This window comes from Filicampus tigris, chromosome 5, assembly GCF_054856515.1.
Source record: "Filicampus tigris isolate MCC_2025a chromosome 5, RoL_Ftig_1.0, whole genome shotgun sequence".
NCBI classification, from domain to species: Eukaryota; Metazoa; Chordata; class Actinopteri; order Syngnathiformes; family Syngnathidae; genus Filicampus; species Filicampus tigris.
Genome location: NC_141221.1, coordinates 27831780 through 27849528, shown reverse-complemented (window position 1 = coordinate 27849528; position 17749 = coordinate 27831780). Strand labels below are relative to the sequence as shown.

The window sequence follows — 17749 nt, the reverse complement described above, 5'->3', positions numbered from 1 at the left end:
CAACATGGATGAAGATGTGTCATGTGTCATCTTCCAAACCGCTTATCCTATACAGGGTCGTGGGGAGGTGCTGGAGCCTATCCCAGCTGTCAACAGGCGAAAGCAGACTACACCCGAACTGGTCGCCAGCCAGTCGCAGGGCACACACAGACACCATCACTGAGCGGGAATCGATCCCACGCTGCCCGCACACAACTCAGGCGTGTGTACCACTACACCATCAGTGACCTGTATGGATGAAGATTTTACGTTGTAAATTTACGTTGTAAATTTGTTATAAATTAGCTGGTCTTCATCATCAACAAGATCATCATCATTATCCTCTTCTAGCAAGGATACTTCCATACCATGGTAATCTCATCAAAAGCCCTTTTTCTTGTGATGCAGAAAATGGGGTCCAAGGAGCCATTGGCCGGCCATCAGTTTACCTTCATTCGTGAAATTGGCAAATCTGCGACCATAACTGCAATGATTAAAATCAAAACAATTACAAAACTGCTGTTCCATAGTTTTAAAAAATCTTCCAAGTTGAAGACCCTTCTCCAAAAGATCCTTCAATCTCCAAAATTTAAATCAATATTTTGCACCACCACCTCCGCAAGTATGGTGTAGGGGGCCCCTGTTTTGCTTTGTATATATTTTGTTATTCCTCCAACCACTAAGGGGCGGTGTTTGATTGTTTAACCTGAGATCAATTGGGGTTGGTGGCTAGACAGGTTAAATTTGGGGTTTCCTGAGGTGACAGGTGTCACTGATTAGGAGGAGGAAGCAAACAATTTTTCGACGAGCATTTCTTGTACTTTGGTGTTTCTTGTTGTGGATTTTGGTTTTGAACAAGTATAATTTATGAGATTAAATATCAATTGTTACTTTATTCTGATGACTGATGACATGAAAACTTTATTTTCTGTACATGCATACACATCAGAAAGGTGATTGAAAAGAAAAGGGCCTGAGAGAAGGACTCAAATTGCTCTCGCATAGCTTGCTGATGTGCTGGTCATTTCAATCAGGTGTGTTGTGGGAGGGCGACATCTAAAAGATGAAGGATAATGGCCCTCGAGGACTGGCCTTTGACACCTGTGCCTTACAGACAAGCTTTCACTCACCATTATCATGAAGATTCCACAGTTATTGTTGCCTAGATGTTGTCCAGGATGTCCCTGTAAAGATATGTGAGTGTAAACCGCAAGTGTAGAAATAGAAACTTAATGACATTGCAACAGCCCAAATGAAGACATACATCATTATTGGAAATTGTTTTTTTTAATGTTTTTTACTTTGATATCCATGCCTGACAGCTCTACCCATGGTCCTGGAAAAATGTGCTTGGCGACAGTCCTGGTACAAATATAAAAAAGAAAGGGGGAAAAAAAAGTCAGACAAATAAAACTGTCCATGAACAATAGTTAAGAGTTTGGGCAAGTCTGAGGAACGAGACTGTCGGTCATCTGTACCCAACTGTAAAGTTGAATAATTAAAACCCCAAATATACCAACGTAAAGTCAAACACAGATGCTTAATGCTGAGGCTATATAAAATGTCTTAACATTTATGTCACCACCGAGTAAAACAATGTGATTGTGTTATGATTCATATTCCATTGTTACATTAACGCTAACGTTATTAAATTGCTACGCTGTCCTGCAACCACAACATGATTTATTGGACTGCGGTCTAGCCAGCCTCCACTCGAAAAGATGAAGTCAAGACAGCCGCCCCTAATTTCCATTATATCAGGCATTACGGGAATAGGTCGCTGACGAGCGGCGAAAGCCCCCTTCAGAATAAAAAACACTCCATTGCGCTGAACTGGACGTCAATCCTTCGGATTAGAAATAAATATTATCTATGTTATGTGTGTTGTGGTCGAATGTGTGTTTTGCCGTGTTATTGTTGTTGTTTCCGAGGTTAAATGAATGCATCGCGCGGTTCGCTATATGTTGTGGTCGAATGTGTGTTTTGCCGTGTTATTGTTGTTGTTTCCGAGGTTAAATGAATGCATCGCGCGGTTCGCTATATGGGAGGAGGTGCGGGCGAGAAAGGAGCAGCGGAGGACGAAGGAGAGGGAGCCGTGACACTTTTTGAACTTAACAGTTGTTGTACTGTATTGGCGTCGGCTGCGGCCCACAGTAGCCGGTTGAACTAATAAAATGCGTTAATTATACTACGTCTGAGGGCGTGATCTTGGAAGACGCTACAATGTATTAAATAAGCTCTCTGTTATAACGCAGCTCGTCCACTTCTGAGAGAATGTAGAATGGTTCATTTTAATCTTGAGATGCAATGAAAAATTTGAAATATGGATATATGTCTGCAAGTACAATTTGTTTTTATCTTTTAAACAAACTAATCAAATTTACATTTACGACATGTAAAAGTCGTGAATGACACTAGACCACCAAAAGAAGTCCCATCGAAATCTGATGTGTCATTTCAAAATAAAAGCCCCTTGAAATATGCACATTTCACTGTCATCAGGCCTGATTTTTTAAAAAATCATTAAAAATTAGCCTTTAGCTATCATGATACCAGACCGGTTCTGCATGGCACTAGACCACCCCGGACCAAAACAAGTCCCATCCAAATCTGATGTGCCATTTTGAAATAAGAGTCCCTTGAAATATGCATACTTCAATGTCATCAGGCCTGATTTTTAAAAAAATTCGTTAAAAAAATATCCTTTAGCTATCGTGATACCAGACCAATTCTGAAGGACACTAGACCACCCCTGCTGTCCACCAAAAGTGGTCTCATCCAAATCTGATGTGGTGTTTCAAAATAAAAGTTGCCTGAAATACGCAAATTTCACTGTCATCAGACCTGATTTAAAAAAAATCGTTAAAATATATCCTTTAGCTATCATGATACCAGAGCAGCTCTGTATGACACTAGACCACCCCGGCTGTCACCAAAACAAGTCCCATCCAAATCTGATGTGGCATTTCAAAGTAAAAGTCCCCTGAAATATGCATATTTCACTGTCATTAAACCTGATTTAAAAAAAATTATTAAAAATTATCCTTTAGCTATCATGATACCAGACCAGTTTTGGAGGACACTAGACCACCCCGGCCGGCTGTCACCAAAACAAGTCCCATCTATATCTGATGTGGCATTTCAAAATAAAAGTCCCCTGAAATATGCATATTTTACTGTCATCAGACTTGATTTTTAAAGAATCATTGAAAAATATCCTTTAGCTATCATGATACCAGACCAGTTCTGTATGACACTAGACCACCCCAGCTGTCCACCAAAGCAAGTCCTTTCCAAATCTGAAAGGATTTCAAAATAAAAGTCCCTGAAATATGCACATTTCACTGTCACCAGACCTGATTTTAAAAAAATCTTTAAAAAACATCCTTTAGCTGTCGTGATACCAGAGCAGTTCTGGAGGACACTGGACAACCCCAGCTGTCCACCAAAGCAAGTCCTTTCCAAATCTGATGTGGCATTTCAAAATAAAAGTCCTCCGAAATTGTTGTGCCAATAATTGTGGCACAGTCATTTATTTTGGCCTGCATCCTTGGTATTAAGTCAGTAGATGACAATAATCTCATGACGTCATTTCTCAACTACCTTTCTCCCATTGAGAAGTCAGTTGTTGAGAGAGCACTACAGGGCACTAGTGACCAATTGGATGAAGAGGACTTGCTGGACATTTTCTCAAGAATGGGCTCGCACACATTACCAGAAAAAGAAGGCTTGCAAGTTGCGATTAAAACAATGGCTCACAAGGCCATTCTTCAGGAGGCCAAGTATGTAATAGATTGTTTCGCGACACAAATGGTTCATGTCAAAGTGCTGTTGCCTAATAAAGAAAGTGTCATTGCTATGTACAAATCAAAACAGGTATCGGGAAGGAAGGTCTCACAGCTGTTTGAGCCCTCTCAGGTTGCACTTACTCAGATGGAACAGGTTACATTCGCTTACCTACAGCGATATACGAAAAATGCTGACCATGCCAAGGCAGAGAAACTACTACGCTTCTGTACAGGATCTTCAGTTATAGCTGTTGATAAAATTATTGTGTCTTTTAATAGGCAAACAGGTCTTAACAAAAGACCTGTAAGTCACACCTGTGATGCAACACTTGAACTGCCTTGTACATATAGCTGTTATCCTGATTTCCGTACGGAATTTGTTAATATCTTGGCTAGCAACTGTTGGGAAAAGGATATTGTGTAACGCATGCAAGACAGTGTCAGTGTCATCTTGAGACTTCAGATTACCCCTTGATATAAATACTCATCCAAAATATTTGGTAAAAAAGACATATCAGTTAAGGCATGGTTTTATGTGATGATGCACTTTTTCCTAAATGGAACATTTTCATAGTTCTTTTAACTTTAGAAACAATGTTTTTCATTCAGTGCAGTTTTTGAAAGGCACAGTTTACTCTCCATGTTACATTTTATAGTCAAATAAGTGTTATTGGTTGGCCTTGCTTGAATTGTAGGTTGCACTTTTTGCATATTGCACATTCATGATTCATTCATTCATTCATTATCCATACCGCTTCTCCTCACAAGGGTCGCGGGGCGTGCTGGAGCCTATCCCAACTGTCTTCGGGCAGTAGGCGGGGGACACCCTGAATTGGTTGCCAGCCAATCGCAGGGCACACAGACATTCGCACTCACAATCACACCTAGGGGCAATTTAGACAGTCCAATCAACTTACCATGCATGTTTTTGGAATGTGGGAGGAAACCGGAGTACCCGGAGGAAACCCACGCAGGCACGGGGAGAACATGCAAACTCCACACAGGGAGGCCGGAGCCGGGATCGAACCCACGACCTCTGAACTGTGAGGCGGACGTGCTAACCAGTCGACCACCGTGCCGCCCACATTCATGATTGTATTTTAAAAATCCAAATGCCATTTGTGTTCTGATCACTGTTGAAGAAATTGTGAACATACTTTAAAAAATGTTTTATGTGCTTTATTAAATGTTTATTGTGGGCTTTTTCAACACACTTCATAAATGCAAAACATCTGAAATGATTCAGTACAAATACTTGTATTGTTTACAGTAATTCTTTAAACTTCTCTCTCAGAGACATATACAGGTCCAGGGCTTGATACATCTCAGATGGTATCAACAAGTTGAACTCTGTCATCAGGATGTTGCACAGTTCGTAGACATCTGTATCACAAGGTATTGACTGGCGAAATGTACATCTTGTTCTGCACACTTGCAGGTTATCATTGTCAACTGGAGAAAGATAGTCTCGCGTTCCATAGAGTTCAGGCTGCGAATACATCAATCAATCAATCAATCACATTTTATTTATATAGCACTTTTCATACATAAAAATGCAACTCAAAGTGCTTTAAAACATTCAAAGCAAAACATAGATAATTAGAAAAAAAAAAAATTATCTTCAATCAAAAGAAAAGATAAATTATTTAAAAGTTGTTGAAAGCCAAACTAAAAAGGTGTGTCTTGAGCTTCCTCTTAAAAATATCAACAGTCTCTGCAGACCTGACGTCCTCTGGCAGGCTATTCCAAAGGTGAGGACCAAAACGGCTGAGTGCAGCCTCGCCATGCATTTTGGTCCTCACCCTTGGAATAAATAAAAGGCCAGCGCCAGAGGACCTCAGGATCCGCGAGGGCTTGTATGATATCATATCACATTGGGTTGACCACTGGGAACATTCGGGTTTGGAGATGGTCTGATGTTGTGTACGTTCCAAACCTGGACCACGTAATCCAACTCATCCTGTAAAAATATACATAGGTAGCTATTTATGTTGACATTAATGTGATCATGTCTAACTTTAAAAAGCAACCAAAATCAGTATTGGCGTGACTAAATTATGTATTGTGAGATATGTTTATAACTAAATGATGCTTTGTAATTGTGTTTTGCCAATATGACCATTATTCGTGTTGTCAATAGGGGGCACCAGAGCTCTTATTTGTGTGCCTAATGTTTTGTTGCTTGTGCACAAACTTTGCATTGGCGAGCAAAAAATTGTGATAGAATTTTCTCTTCACTTGTAAATGTCAAATGCCTTTAATTTATTTTAAATGTGTATTAGAGATTTAAACCTAGTATTAAAAGATCGCTGTTTATTTTCACCAGATGCGTTGATGAGGCGTTGTAGCATTATATAATTGCAGATATGATGATAATAATAATAATAATAATAATAATAATAATAATAATAATAATAATAGGGCGGCACGGTGGTCGACTGGTTAGCACGTCCGCCTCACAGTTCAGAGGTCGTGGGTTCGATCCCGGCTCCGGCCTCCCTGTGTGGAGTTTGCATGTTCTCCCCGTGCCTGCGTGGGTTTTCTCCGGGCACTCCGGTTTCCTCCCACATTCCAAAAACATGCATGGTAAGTTGATTGGATACTCTAAATTGCCCCTAGGTGTGATTGTGAGTGCGGTTGTTTGTTTGTCTCTGTGTGCCCTGCGATTGGCTGGCAACCAGTTCAGGGTGTCCCCCGCCTACTGCCCGAAGACAGCTGGGATAGGCTCCAGCACGCCCCGCGACCCTTGTGAGGAGAAGCGGTACAGATAATGGATGGATGGATAATAATAATAAAAATAATAATAATACATAAGATTGGTAAGGCAATGTTCACAAACAGAGTAAGATACTTGAGCTATAATTTACAAAAACAGGTGATTTGGATGCATCACGTGATTGCCAATCATTCATAAAAACATACGGCGGAAATCACTTCGTGAGTATATACAACAGCGTTCGCGCTTATAGCCTCTCGTGTCAATCCACTTACTTACTTGCATTAAACCCATGAAGCAAAACTGCAAAAGGTTTTTGTCCTAAAAAACACCATCGAATGATCCATTATCTCACAGATCACTAAACACAGATATCCAAAATTCCGCACATTGTCTTCGAAGAACCCCCCACCAGTACTCTATCCTCTGATTGGCCGTACTGGCGCCTTCTATATAGCTGTCAATGTTGCTTTCTGCTGGAATCGGGACCAAAAACCGTTGAAATCCTCTGACACAGCAGTTCTCCTTCCCAAGATCGCCTCTAATGATTCTAGGGCACCCTCCAAGACGTTGTACAACTTCCACATCATAGCCTCCAATAAGTTTCGGATCATTATTCGTTGTGTAGGCATTAAGCCACACCATTTTCCTTGAAAACCCATCAATACAACCATTGATACAAATACCATAGGGTTTCAGTTTGTCATAAGAGTCTATATGCCAATTAAAATTAGGTCCTCTGGAAAAGTAGTTTCGTCTTCGAAGTCTCCTTGCTTGCCGATGGGATACGCCACTGGGATCCAACTCCCTTAGTACCATGCGCACATCTTCTTTTCTGACATGTAGACCATTCTCTCGGCACTTGGCGTACATCCACCTGTATCCATAAAGCTGTCCAGAACTTTTACTTTGATTACTTATGAATGCAACCAATACAGCGAGGTCCGAAAATTGCTTGCGTCTTGAGTGTCCTCTGTCGCGCAAAATTTTTGAAAAAAAATAATTGCGTTATAACGTTATATTGTAAAAGTATTGCGATATAACGCAATTAAAATTGCAATATTATATGTATATATATATATGTATATATATATATATTGCAAATTTAAATATTTTCGTGATGTCCCCTGGCGGGCTCCATAGGTTATGGCTACTCTCGAAAAAAACTTTTTTTCGAATTTTTCGTTTGCTCTCAACAAAAGAAAAGCGTCAGCATATCGCATCATTTTACAAATTAGTTGGGTAATCTTTGCTGTGCGGTGAGCATCGCAGCGCCTGGCTGGAACAAACGTTCTCATCGAGATTTACTTTAGATGTGGTTTCTCACCGCTCCGGGAAAGTTGTTGTAAGCGAGTTTATGCTTACAAAGCCTACAGATGACGTTGTTGTCATCTGCTGCATCAAAATACTTTGTATGTACTTTTCTTCCCCAAACTTAGTGTCACCGCTCCCTACTATGTGTGCGTGTGGGCTGGGCGGGATTGCAATTCTCTCTCTTGGTGCTCAGCTTGTTTACAGATGCCGAGGTTGAGGCATGAGGAACAATTTGTGTGATATAATGCAGCGTTTAACCGATTAGTAAAATACTAAACGTTTAATAAATTGTAGACGGTTAAACGACTAGTCGCACACATTCCTAACGCTTACAGAAAAATATCGGATTTTCTCCAAAAATCATAATTGAGCATTAAGACCTGTGGCGTGAACCTACCCTTAGTCCCTGTTATTTTGACATTATGAGTGATGTATTTACAATGACTTTGAATGAACAAATTGTGATCTGTCACTGGCGTGACTCTCACAAAGACATGGAGGGAGCAAAGACCATCATAAAATCAGATTGCAAGAAACTCAAAGAAATGAAAATAAAAATCCACTTTATTGTCCACAGTAACTGATGTCATACAACACAACAGTAGCAGTAGTAGTAGTAGTAGTAGTGCTGTTTGCTAGATGCACATCACAGCCAGTCACTTGCATGATTTGTTTGGCACAGTTTTTGCACCACATATACTGTATGTAAACTCAACACTTCAATCAACATCAAATATTCAGAAATGCTTTACTGGACAAACTAATCCAAATAAAAGAGTGGATGTGTTTGGGGCAATGCCCAGAGCTGGGCCTACCGCCAACAGTATGTGACGGACCGGTCCGCCCATTTTGGCGGCCATAAACGATTAATGGGAAATGGAAAAAATGGTCGGATTAAGCATAGTTGGAAGCCCATTTTTCCCTGTCTACGTAATTGACAGAAAGCCCCACTTCTCATCTTTCATAATCTGTTGGATTTGTATTGCTAGCTTGAACAGTTCACGAGTTACGGTGATTTGAAAAACGTGTGTCATCTCTGGAAGGTGCTAAAAGGAGACGTTTGAGTCCCCGGTGAGGAGGTGAGTCTTCAAATATTGCACGGTGATTTTGATTTTTATCCTAGAATTGGCTTACCTTAACTGCATTTTATCCAAAAGGTACAATCCTAGTGGATGCACTTTTAAACCCTTGTTGTTGTGCAAAGCAAAAGAGTGTCAATACTTCTGCTTCTGTTCCTGTTTCTTCGTTGGTGGCAGCAGCTTCTCCTAATAAGCAGGTCTGTCACTGGAAGTAATCGTGGCAAGTTAACTTGGAGGAGTTGAGGCGATGATGATAAATCCACCCATGTCGATGTCATGCCGGGACGCAGGTTCCCCCCCCCCCTTCCCTCTAGAAGTAGGTAGTTGGAAACGCTAAAAAAGCCAGTTTAAAATGATAGTCGGACCGGCCTATAGACGAGTTAATATTTGGTCCGGCCATACAAAATGGCTGGATAAAAAAATGGATAAACGGATGGCGGAAGGGTATCTCGGTTTCTAGGCGTTATGCAATAAATGGGCCGCAAATTTTTTGTAAAATGCCCAGCTCTGGCAATGGAAAAAAACAAAAACACCACTTTGGGGCCCAACGCTTCAATGCTGGAAATGACAAATTCTACTAATGTACATATTTTACAGGGCTCCTGTCGGTCAAGAGCTCTTGCCTTCCTGATCACTTCTCTCCTCTGGGTGTGGTTTTAAGGGGTGCGTTGACTGTGAACACAACCAGGGCAGCAGTGTAGTGTGTCATGAATGAAGTGATCACACTCGACACAAAATACACTGTGACACGACTGGCAGGTGAACATCTACAAACAAAAGAGAGCAAGTGAAAGTACAGCAAGTTGAAAATATCACTGGATACATTGGACAACAAACATTTACAGAGCTTGAGAAATGCTTTTCATGCATATTAACTGCAACACAGTACAAACGTATTCGTCCCCAGTTGTGTTTTTATTGTATTATAATCAGTCAGTTTAATGTAATGAAAAGATAGCCCAAGTAAATGCAATTAAGTCTTCAAAGGATTCTTATTATGGTAAAAAATATATATTCAAAGCTAACCCGATGTGACCAGTTACTAGTTAGTGTCGCTAAGCAATTTTTAGGGGTTTAGAACAGGAGTCACCAACCATTTTGAAATGGAGCACTACTTCTTGGGTGCTGATTAATGCAAAGGGCTGTTTGATACACACTTATTAAAGAATAGAGATAGATGTGTTTTTCACGGCCGACACCGATTATTAGTAGTCAAGGCGACCAATAAACGATATTTGGAGCAGATATTAATTTTTCATAAAAAAGAAAACATTGGCAGCAAAATCTAAAAAATAAATTAAAAAAATAAATAAAAATAATTCTTAACTTTGTCGAAATGCCTTTAAGGATATGTTTATTTAACCATTTTTCAGATTTGCGTAATGTAGATTTTTTGGGGGGTTTTATATTTACTATAAATCTTTGACAATATATCTTTGTTACCAAATTCTAACAAAAAGTTCAGGGAGCACCCAGGGTCTTCAGCATGTCTTAAAAAGTGAAATGAACACACTTAGTAAAAAATAGCTCCATATAGTTTTTGACAATAAATGAAGTTCTCCAAAATTTCTAAATGACAGAAAATTAATATCTTTGTTTTGATTCCAACACAGTTTTAAATTGATTTATTATCGGCCCTCAGATGTTTTAAAAAAGCAGATATTCGTCAAAGCGCAGAATATCGGTGCCGATAATCTGCCCGGCCGATAATCGGTCTATCCCTATTGAAAAACAAAATCTTGGTAACTTATTCATGCCCGTCCTCCCAGTTGAGGAATACCCAAAAAACAATTGTTTAGAACACAGGTGTCAAAATCAAGGCCCTGGGGCCAGATCTGCCCCGCGACTTCATTTTATGTGGCCCACGAAGACAAATCATGTGTTGACTTTCGTCTCTTCATGTGTTTTTTTAACATTGTCTTCACTGTTAACATAACAGTCGATATTTCAAGCATTTGTTACCAATCCTTTCTTTAAAATGCATTGAAAAATGTTTGAACAAACTATTAACTGGCTACTGATTTCAAAACTAGCGATCCATCAATTAGTTGTCTATCAGGCGATCATACATTTACATGGGTTAACAGTCGTAACGGCCGTCCGAGTGAAATCAGAACTACGATGTGGCCCGCGACAATTATGAGTTTGACACCCCTGGTTTAGAACATTCCACAGGTGAACAGGTTAAATGGAAACAGGTGAGTGTCATGATTGGGTATAATAAGGGCAGCACAGAAAGCCTCAATTGTTCACAAACAAGGATAGGCATGAGGTTTTAAACAATGTCCCAACTTCATTGAAATGGAGGTTTTGTGGAATATAACTGAGCCTGATATTATTATTACTTATCAGTCCATCGCTGACGGAGGGAAGGGGATTTTCGTCCATCAGAGTAATCGTCACTAACCACGGCCATCGTTTTGGTGATGGGGTGACGGACTGACGGAGCGACTGACTAACTCACGGACTGACAAACTGACGATTACAATTCGGTTCGGTTTGAAAAGTGACAGACTGACGAATGCCAGTACTGGTAGTTGGTGCACAGACCGGAAACCAAACCTGTGCTGTCCGCGTGGAAGGCAGCAGCATGTACCAACGACGACACTACCGCTGTTTACCCATTAATAATGTGGCTTAGGAGCCAAGTAAAATACTGAATTTGAATTACGCTATTGTCCTAAGACAACTTCATAACTATTAGAGTAGAAAAAAAAAAGCTGGACCTTAAAATAAACAAGCTACACTTACCCTTTTATCTTTTAATTCTCCTTGACAAGACTCACAGAACCTGAAAACAACCAGAACAAGATGTGAAATGCATTTGGAACATTGTTGTATACTCACAAAATTCCACATAGAAGACTGAACAAGTAAGAACTAGGGATGCCACAAAATCTGCAATATCATGAAATTAAAATTGCCACAATATATCGTCGTCATGTCACAATATGAATAGCAGCAAAAAGGCCCAAGTTGTTTTCCATTTGTGCAGTTCCAGCACCCTCTGGTGGTTAGTTTAATAGTGCAGTTTAATTTGATGCTACTTATGATTAAGACCCCCGCTAATCGCCAGTAGGAGCCCATGACTGGCCAAGCCTATTTCTTTGTGAATGCTGTTATTATGTACAAAAACAGAATATTGTGATTTATTTTTTTAATATGAGCTCGTTTTTTACAATATCGTGCGCTTTTACACAGTATCACAAGCTTTTTATATATCACCAACCTCCCCGCACTCGTGATAATGATCGTATTGTGAGGTTCATATCGTGATATGGTATCATGAAATTTGGCTATCATGACATGCTTAGCAAGAACAGTACATAGACAATTACAATAAATGCATACAAATATATGAACTGTAAAAAGGGGGAACAAATGTGAATTAGGTCTTTCCTTTGCAGCAACAACAACTGAGGATGTTCTGTGACAGGTTTGCAGCATATCGTCGCTGTCATGTGAAAAACACTGATCTCCATTTTTTTTTCATTTTCTTATTTTTACATGAATCATGTTTCCGCGTTACAGACATCGCATTAAAGTGAAAATGAAAAAAGTTTCCAAAGTTGGAGATAAGTGTTTTTCGCAGGACAGTGACGATATATTGGTGACTTTATGTGGAATGTGCGGATGTACTGTATGTGATGTGTCATTCAGAGGAGCAATGTTGATGTCAGACTCAGAGTCTCCGTTTAAACTTGTGTGCAGGCATCTGTTCCCGCTCAGTGATGGTATGTGTGGTTGTTCGTCTCTGTGTGTGCCCGGCGACTGGCTGGTGACCAGGTCAGGGTGCAGTCCGCTGGGATAGTGTCGAAAATGACATGATGTGACGTCTCATAACTAACCGTTTTTCTGGGGCGGTTTCGGCTGATGTTTCAATGAAGGCATGTAGGGGAAAGAGGTGATGAAAGGATCTGGCGAGGTGCGGGGCCGACACAAGAGTCAAACCTTGGTGACAAAATAACATTGCATTAGAATATCGTGAGGTTTTTTAAGCCGAAAGCTATTTAAAGCAACATATACAGTAGTTACTGTGGACTCACTAAAGTCAAACACCCTAAAGGTGCCGTAGTTTGGGGTTTTACCCAGTCCCAAGTTCATCATCAGATGTAGCGCAAGCTCCACATTTGTCTTTTTCTGATAACTACGGTACCAAAAAGGTTGCTAGTGATGGCAAAAAGAAAAGCTATAATGGTAATCATTGCAGGAAGCAGGTGTCCCTATGCTACCTGACAACGGACAGCAACACACTTGTGTTTGACTTTGGACATTCCACTGTGATTTTGTCATGATACAGCAATAGCATTAAAGCCTTGGCTTAAAGCAGGAGTCAACCCAAACATTTTTTTTTCAAGAATATCTTCTATGCAAAACCACTAGTTGAAACGAGGCATTCTGATAAATATTGCGTTTGTGGAATAAGTGTTAATCCACTCGTTTTTAGCCATCTCTGGGGGCGGCCATTTTTTCTTCTGTTGACTGAAAATAACATCACAACTACTCACAATGACCAATCACGGAGTCAGCCGTGATTGGTCGTTGTGAGCAGTTGTGATGTCATTTTCAGAGATGGCTACAAACGAGTGATCAACACTTATTCCACAAACGCAAAATGAATCAGAATGCCCTGTTTCAACTAGTGGGCTTGCATAGAACATAATCTTGAAAAAAAATATGTTTGGGTTGACTTCCGCTTTAAACATTAGCATTGTTATTGTGCCGTCACTACAGTATCAGTGTGAAATGTATATCATGCAAACTTGATCATATGACTTCAGCCGGACATACCACAGACTTTACATTCCACTGGAAGCTCCATGTACTTCGCATGGCACTGCGGACACAAATATCCTCCTAGAGACAGACCTGGACCATTGGTGCCATCTAACAGACTTTGAGACAAACGGTGGACATTAAAAGGCAGTCATTTCTGGTGAAAAGGTATGTTAACTACACAAAGGCCAGCTAGGGCCACATACAAGTACAATAGTAGTGACTACAACTGTTGACATTTGCAGCCGTTCACTCATTAGCTACATCCCAATTTAGGGCCTACATCCCTCAGAGGCAGCAGAATTTGAAAATTGAAGATGTCGTAATCCGGTACAAAGGCTGTCACTATTTTCAAAGGTATCCTTTGCAGCAATCCATAGGTGAACATTATATTCGTGTCACAGCTCGGCCCTGAAAAACATTCCAATATTGTTTCAAGTGGTTTACTTACGCCATGCTGAAAGAGGGTTTGGCGTTCTGGTCAGTCAGAGAGCTAAAGGTATGCTGGGGAAACCCTGATTGTAGAAAGAAAGAACAAGACAGAAGAAAAAAAAAAAAAGAGTGAGTTTCCCAAAATATTCAGTCAGAGATAGATATATACATACAGTATATATTCGTTATTGTCACTTGCAATACATATCGTCGCTATCTTGTGAAAAACACCTATCTCCAATTTTGGAAACTTTTTTAATTTTCACAATTTTCGCGTCTGTAACGCGGAAACATGATTCATGTAAAAATAAGAAAAGGAAAAAAAAGGAGATAAGTGTTTTTCACATGCCAGCGACGATATATACATACATATACATATACATATATATATATATATATATATATATATATATATATATATACACAGTATATATATATATATATACAGTATATATCTATATACAGTATCTATCTATCTATATCTATATATAGATATACATGTGATAGATATGTCTATGCAGCGTCCTCGTCCTTCGCCCCTCGACCCATGAGGTGTTCTGATAGTTTTACGTGAATTAGAAACGAGGAAAAGAAAAAAAAGGAGAAAATCTGTTTTTTTGTCCATACAAACAAAGCAAAAGGTATGAAAGGGGGATGCGTTTTGTTGATCTCGCCAAAGAATATGACCGTAATGTATCGACAGTCGCCACGTTATTAAATCAGTTCTTTACAAAACACCAGGCAAAAAACACTTCTGTGAGAGAACATGAATCAAAGAGGGCAAAAAGCGATGAGAACAGCAATTAAAAGGTAAACGACCATCATTTTTATTCCTTACTCTATTCTTTGTTTTTTTTCCATTATGCACAACTCTAACTTATTGTGCAATAATCTAATTGTAACATGTACTTGTTACATTCTTGTTACATACATATATATATATATATATATATACATATACACACACATATATATATATATACACACATATATATATACACACATATATATACATATACACACATATATATACATATACACACATATATATACATATACACATATATATATACACATACACACATACACACCCACCCACCCACCCACACACACACACACACACACACACACACACACACACACACACACACACATATATATATATATATATATATATATATGTGTGTGTGTGGAGTTTGCATGTCCTCCCCGTGCCTGCGTGGGTTTCCTCCGGGTCCTCCGGTTTCCTCCCACATTCCAAAAACATGCATGGTAAGTTGATTGGACTCTCTAAATTGCCCCTAGGTGTAAAATGTGAGTGTGGATGTTTGTCTCTGTGTGCCCTGCGATTGGCTGGCAACCAATGTACAGATTGTCCTCACTGCTTCTCAGTGATTGCTTAGCTGGGACTACATATTGTCACTTGCAACACAGAGACAAGACCGATAGTGAACAAAAGTAATCATTAGCATACTGACCCATACGTATTAAAGAGCATTCAGATGAGGAGCTGGCAGGGGGAGGTTTCACATGCAGCGTCAGCAGCAGTTCTTTGAAATGGCTCTCATCCAAGATGACATGGTACGATCCGCCAGTCTCCCTGGTTAACATGGTACACACCCGAACCTCCGCAGACAGGCCGATTACAGACACCCGCACCTTCAATGATTTCATGGTCTGACAATGGCAACAAACAGCAGTGAAAACCCCATAATGAGAAAAAAAAGTTTTCATGGTATTAAAGATACAAATTAAAAATCATGTTTATAACAAGGGCAGCACGGTGGTCGACTGGTTCGCTCGTCCGCCTCACCGTGCAGAGGTCGTGAGTTTGAATCTGGCCCCGGCCTTCCTGTGTATGTTCCCCCCGTGCCTGCGTGGGTTTTCTCTGGGTACTCCGGTTTCTTCCCACATCCCAAAAACATGCATGGTGGGTTGACTGGACACTCTAACTTGTCCCTGGGTATGTATGATTGTGAGTGTGAATGTTTGTTTCTCTCTGTGTCCTGCAATTGGCTCTTTTCCCTCTTCGCCTCGCGGCAGTCAATCAGCATCGGGGAGTACTACGCCACACACAGAGTCCTGTACACTTGGCGGGTGTATTTTGAGCCCAGTATCTGGACAAGAAAAAAAGAGACCAGGCTTGGAGAACCGTAAGGGAGGAGCTTGCTAAACCTGGTATGTTTTTACTTTCGTTAGTTTTTACAGCTGTTGGAACTTTGCCAAGACGGCAATATTTGTTTGCATTAGCACAACTAAAGATACATACAGTACTGTTGGAATGTTTTGTAGGTCTCGAGTCCATAAGCCCAATTAGCAATTTACAAAACAACTACTTAATCAATGCGTTTTCGTTTTATCTTTCAAGAAGGTATCCAATATAAATAAAAACTCACACAAATCAACTGAATTTTCTTATCAGATTTCTTTACTATCTCTGAAGTTCAGGAATCATACAATGATCAGATCTGGGTAGCTTTTCCATCCTCGTGAACGCTCTCACCCGAGACGGGCGACGGCAGAAATGGGGCACGGTCTAACATGCAGCCCTCACAATTATTTCTGTCTTCAAAATCTAAACATTATGTGGGTTGGTCTCCTCCCTGGCTGGCCCTGCCTATGGGGCTGATCTTCACCAGTTGGTCCCATGCTCAGATCAGGGCACGCTGACTCTGAGACTTAACTGATTATGCGATGTGTAATTCCCAATTTGGTTTTTGGTTAACCTATTGGCTAATATATAGATTCAGATCCTTCAGAATGTACTCCTCCAGCAGCGGACAGTCAAGTGACATGCTGGCGTCATTTGCCGGTGTGCTGGCTCAGACGCTGCTCGCACTACTGGGTCTCATTACTTATCACTTATCAAATCCTAAAGGACTGCTGGCGTCGTTACCAAAGAAAGGTGAAGGAGTCCAAGAGGGACCACTTGTCAAGTCTCATTCAGGCAAATCGGCATAATCCACGTGCTCTATTTAAAACTATCGATTCTGAACTGAAGACCTGTCAGCCGATTTGCACGGACTCGTCCCCTGAAATGTGCAATGGTTTTTTGCAATTTTTCTTTGACAAGGTTGCTACAGCTAGGGCTCTCGTTTCGAACACCACATTTGACCCCTCCGTCCACGTTACTTATTCTGCAGTGTTCGATTCCTTTGAGGCAGTTTCCTTGGCATTTTTGGAGGATGTGTTTGCCATATTAAGCCATCTGGCTCCCCTTATGACTCCGTTCCTTCTACCGCTATATAAATAAGATTGTATTGTATTGTATTTCTTTAAGGAGATTCTCCCGAGTATTGGTGAATCGGTTTGGTCATGATCAACAGCAGCCTGTCTTCTGGTGTAGTCCCCCAACATTTTAAACATGCTGTAGTGCAACCCCTGCTTAAAAAAATCTGGCCTTGATCAAGGCTGTCAAATTTTAGACCCATTTCCAAGCTGCTTTTTATTTCTAAAATTCTGAAAAAAGTGGTGCACTCACAGTTAAAATATTTCTTGGATGAACATAATGTCATGGAGGTTTTCCAGTCAGGCTTCAAGATGATGCATAGCACAGAGTCAGCCCTGTTATGTGTTTTTAATGATATCCTCCTGGTAGGGCTGGGCGATATGACTTAAAAGTATATCACAGTATAAGTGTTTCATATTGGTCAATATCGATATAT

At 40.3% G+C, this 17749-nt stretch overlaps 1 protein-coding gene and 1 pseudogene across 4 annotated transcripts in view; both read right to left on the bottom strand.

Moving 5' to 3' along the window:
* Window positions 1-5631: 5631 nt before the first annotated feature.
* On the bottom strand, window positions 5632-7356 carry LOC147148001 (uncharacterized; annotated as a pseudogene).
* A 987-nt stretch (window positions 7357-8343) lies between these two features.
* Window positions 8344-17749, bottom strand: part of gtf2h2 (general transcription factor IIH, polypeptide 2) — a 34109-nt gene continuing 24703 nt past the window's right edge. For all 4 annotated transcript variants that reach the window (XM_086032158.1, XM_086032159.1, XM_086032157.1 and 1 more), the window contains 6 exons: window positions 15563-15761; window positions 14104-14167; window positions 13668-13771; window positions 12725-12827; window positions 11628-11667; window positions 8344-9643 (listed from right to left, as the gene is read on the bottom strand). In XM_086032158.1, coding sequence (XP_085888284.1) covers window positions 9533-9643; window positions 11628-11667; window positions 12725-12827; window positions 13668-13771; window positions 14104-14167; window positions 15563-15761 — 621 coding nt within the window. In that variant the 3' untranslated portion in view covers window positions 8344-9532. The remainder of the gene's footprint in view (window positions 9644-11627; window positions 11668-12724; window positions 12828-13667; window positions 13772-14103; window positions 14168-15562; window positions 15762-17749) is intronic.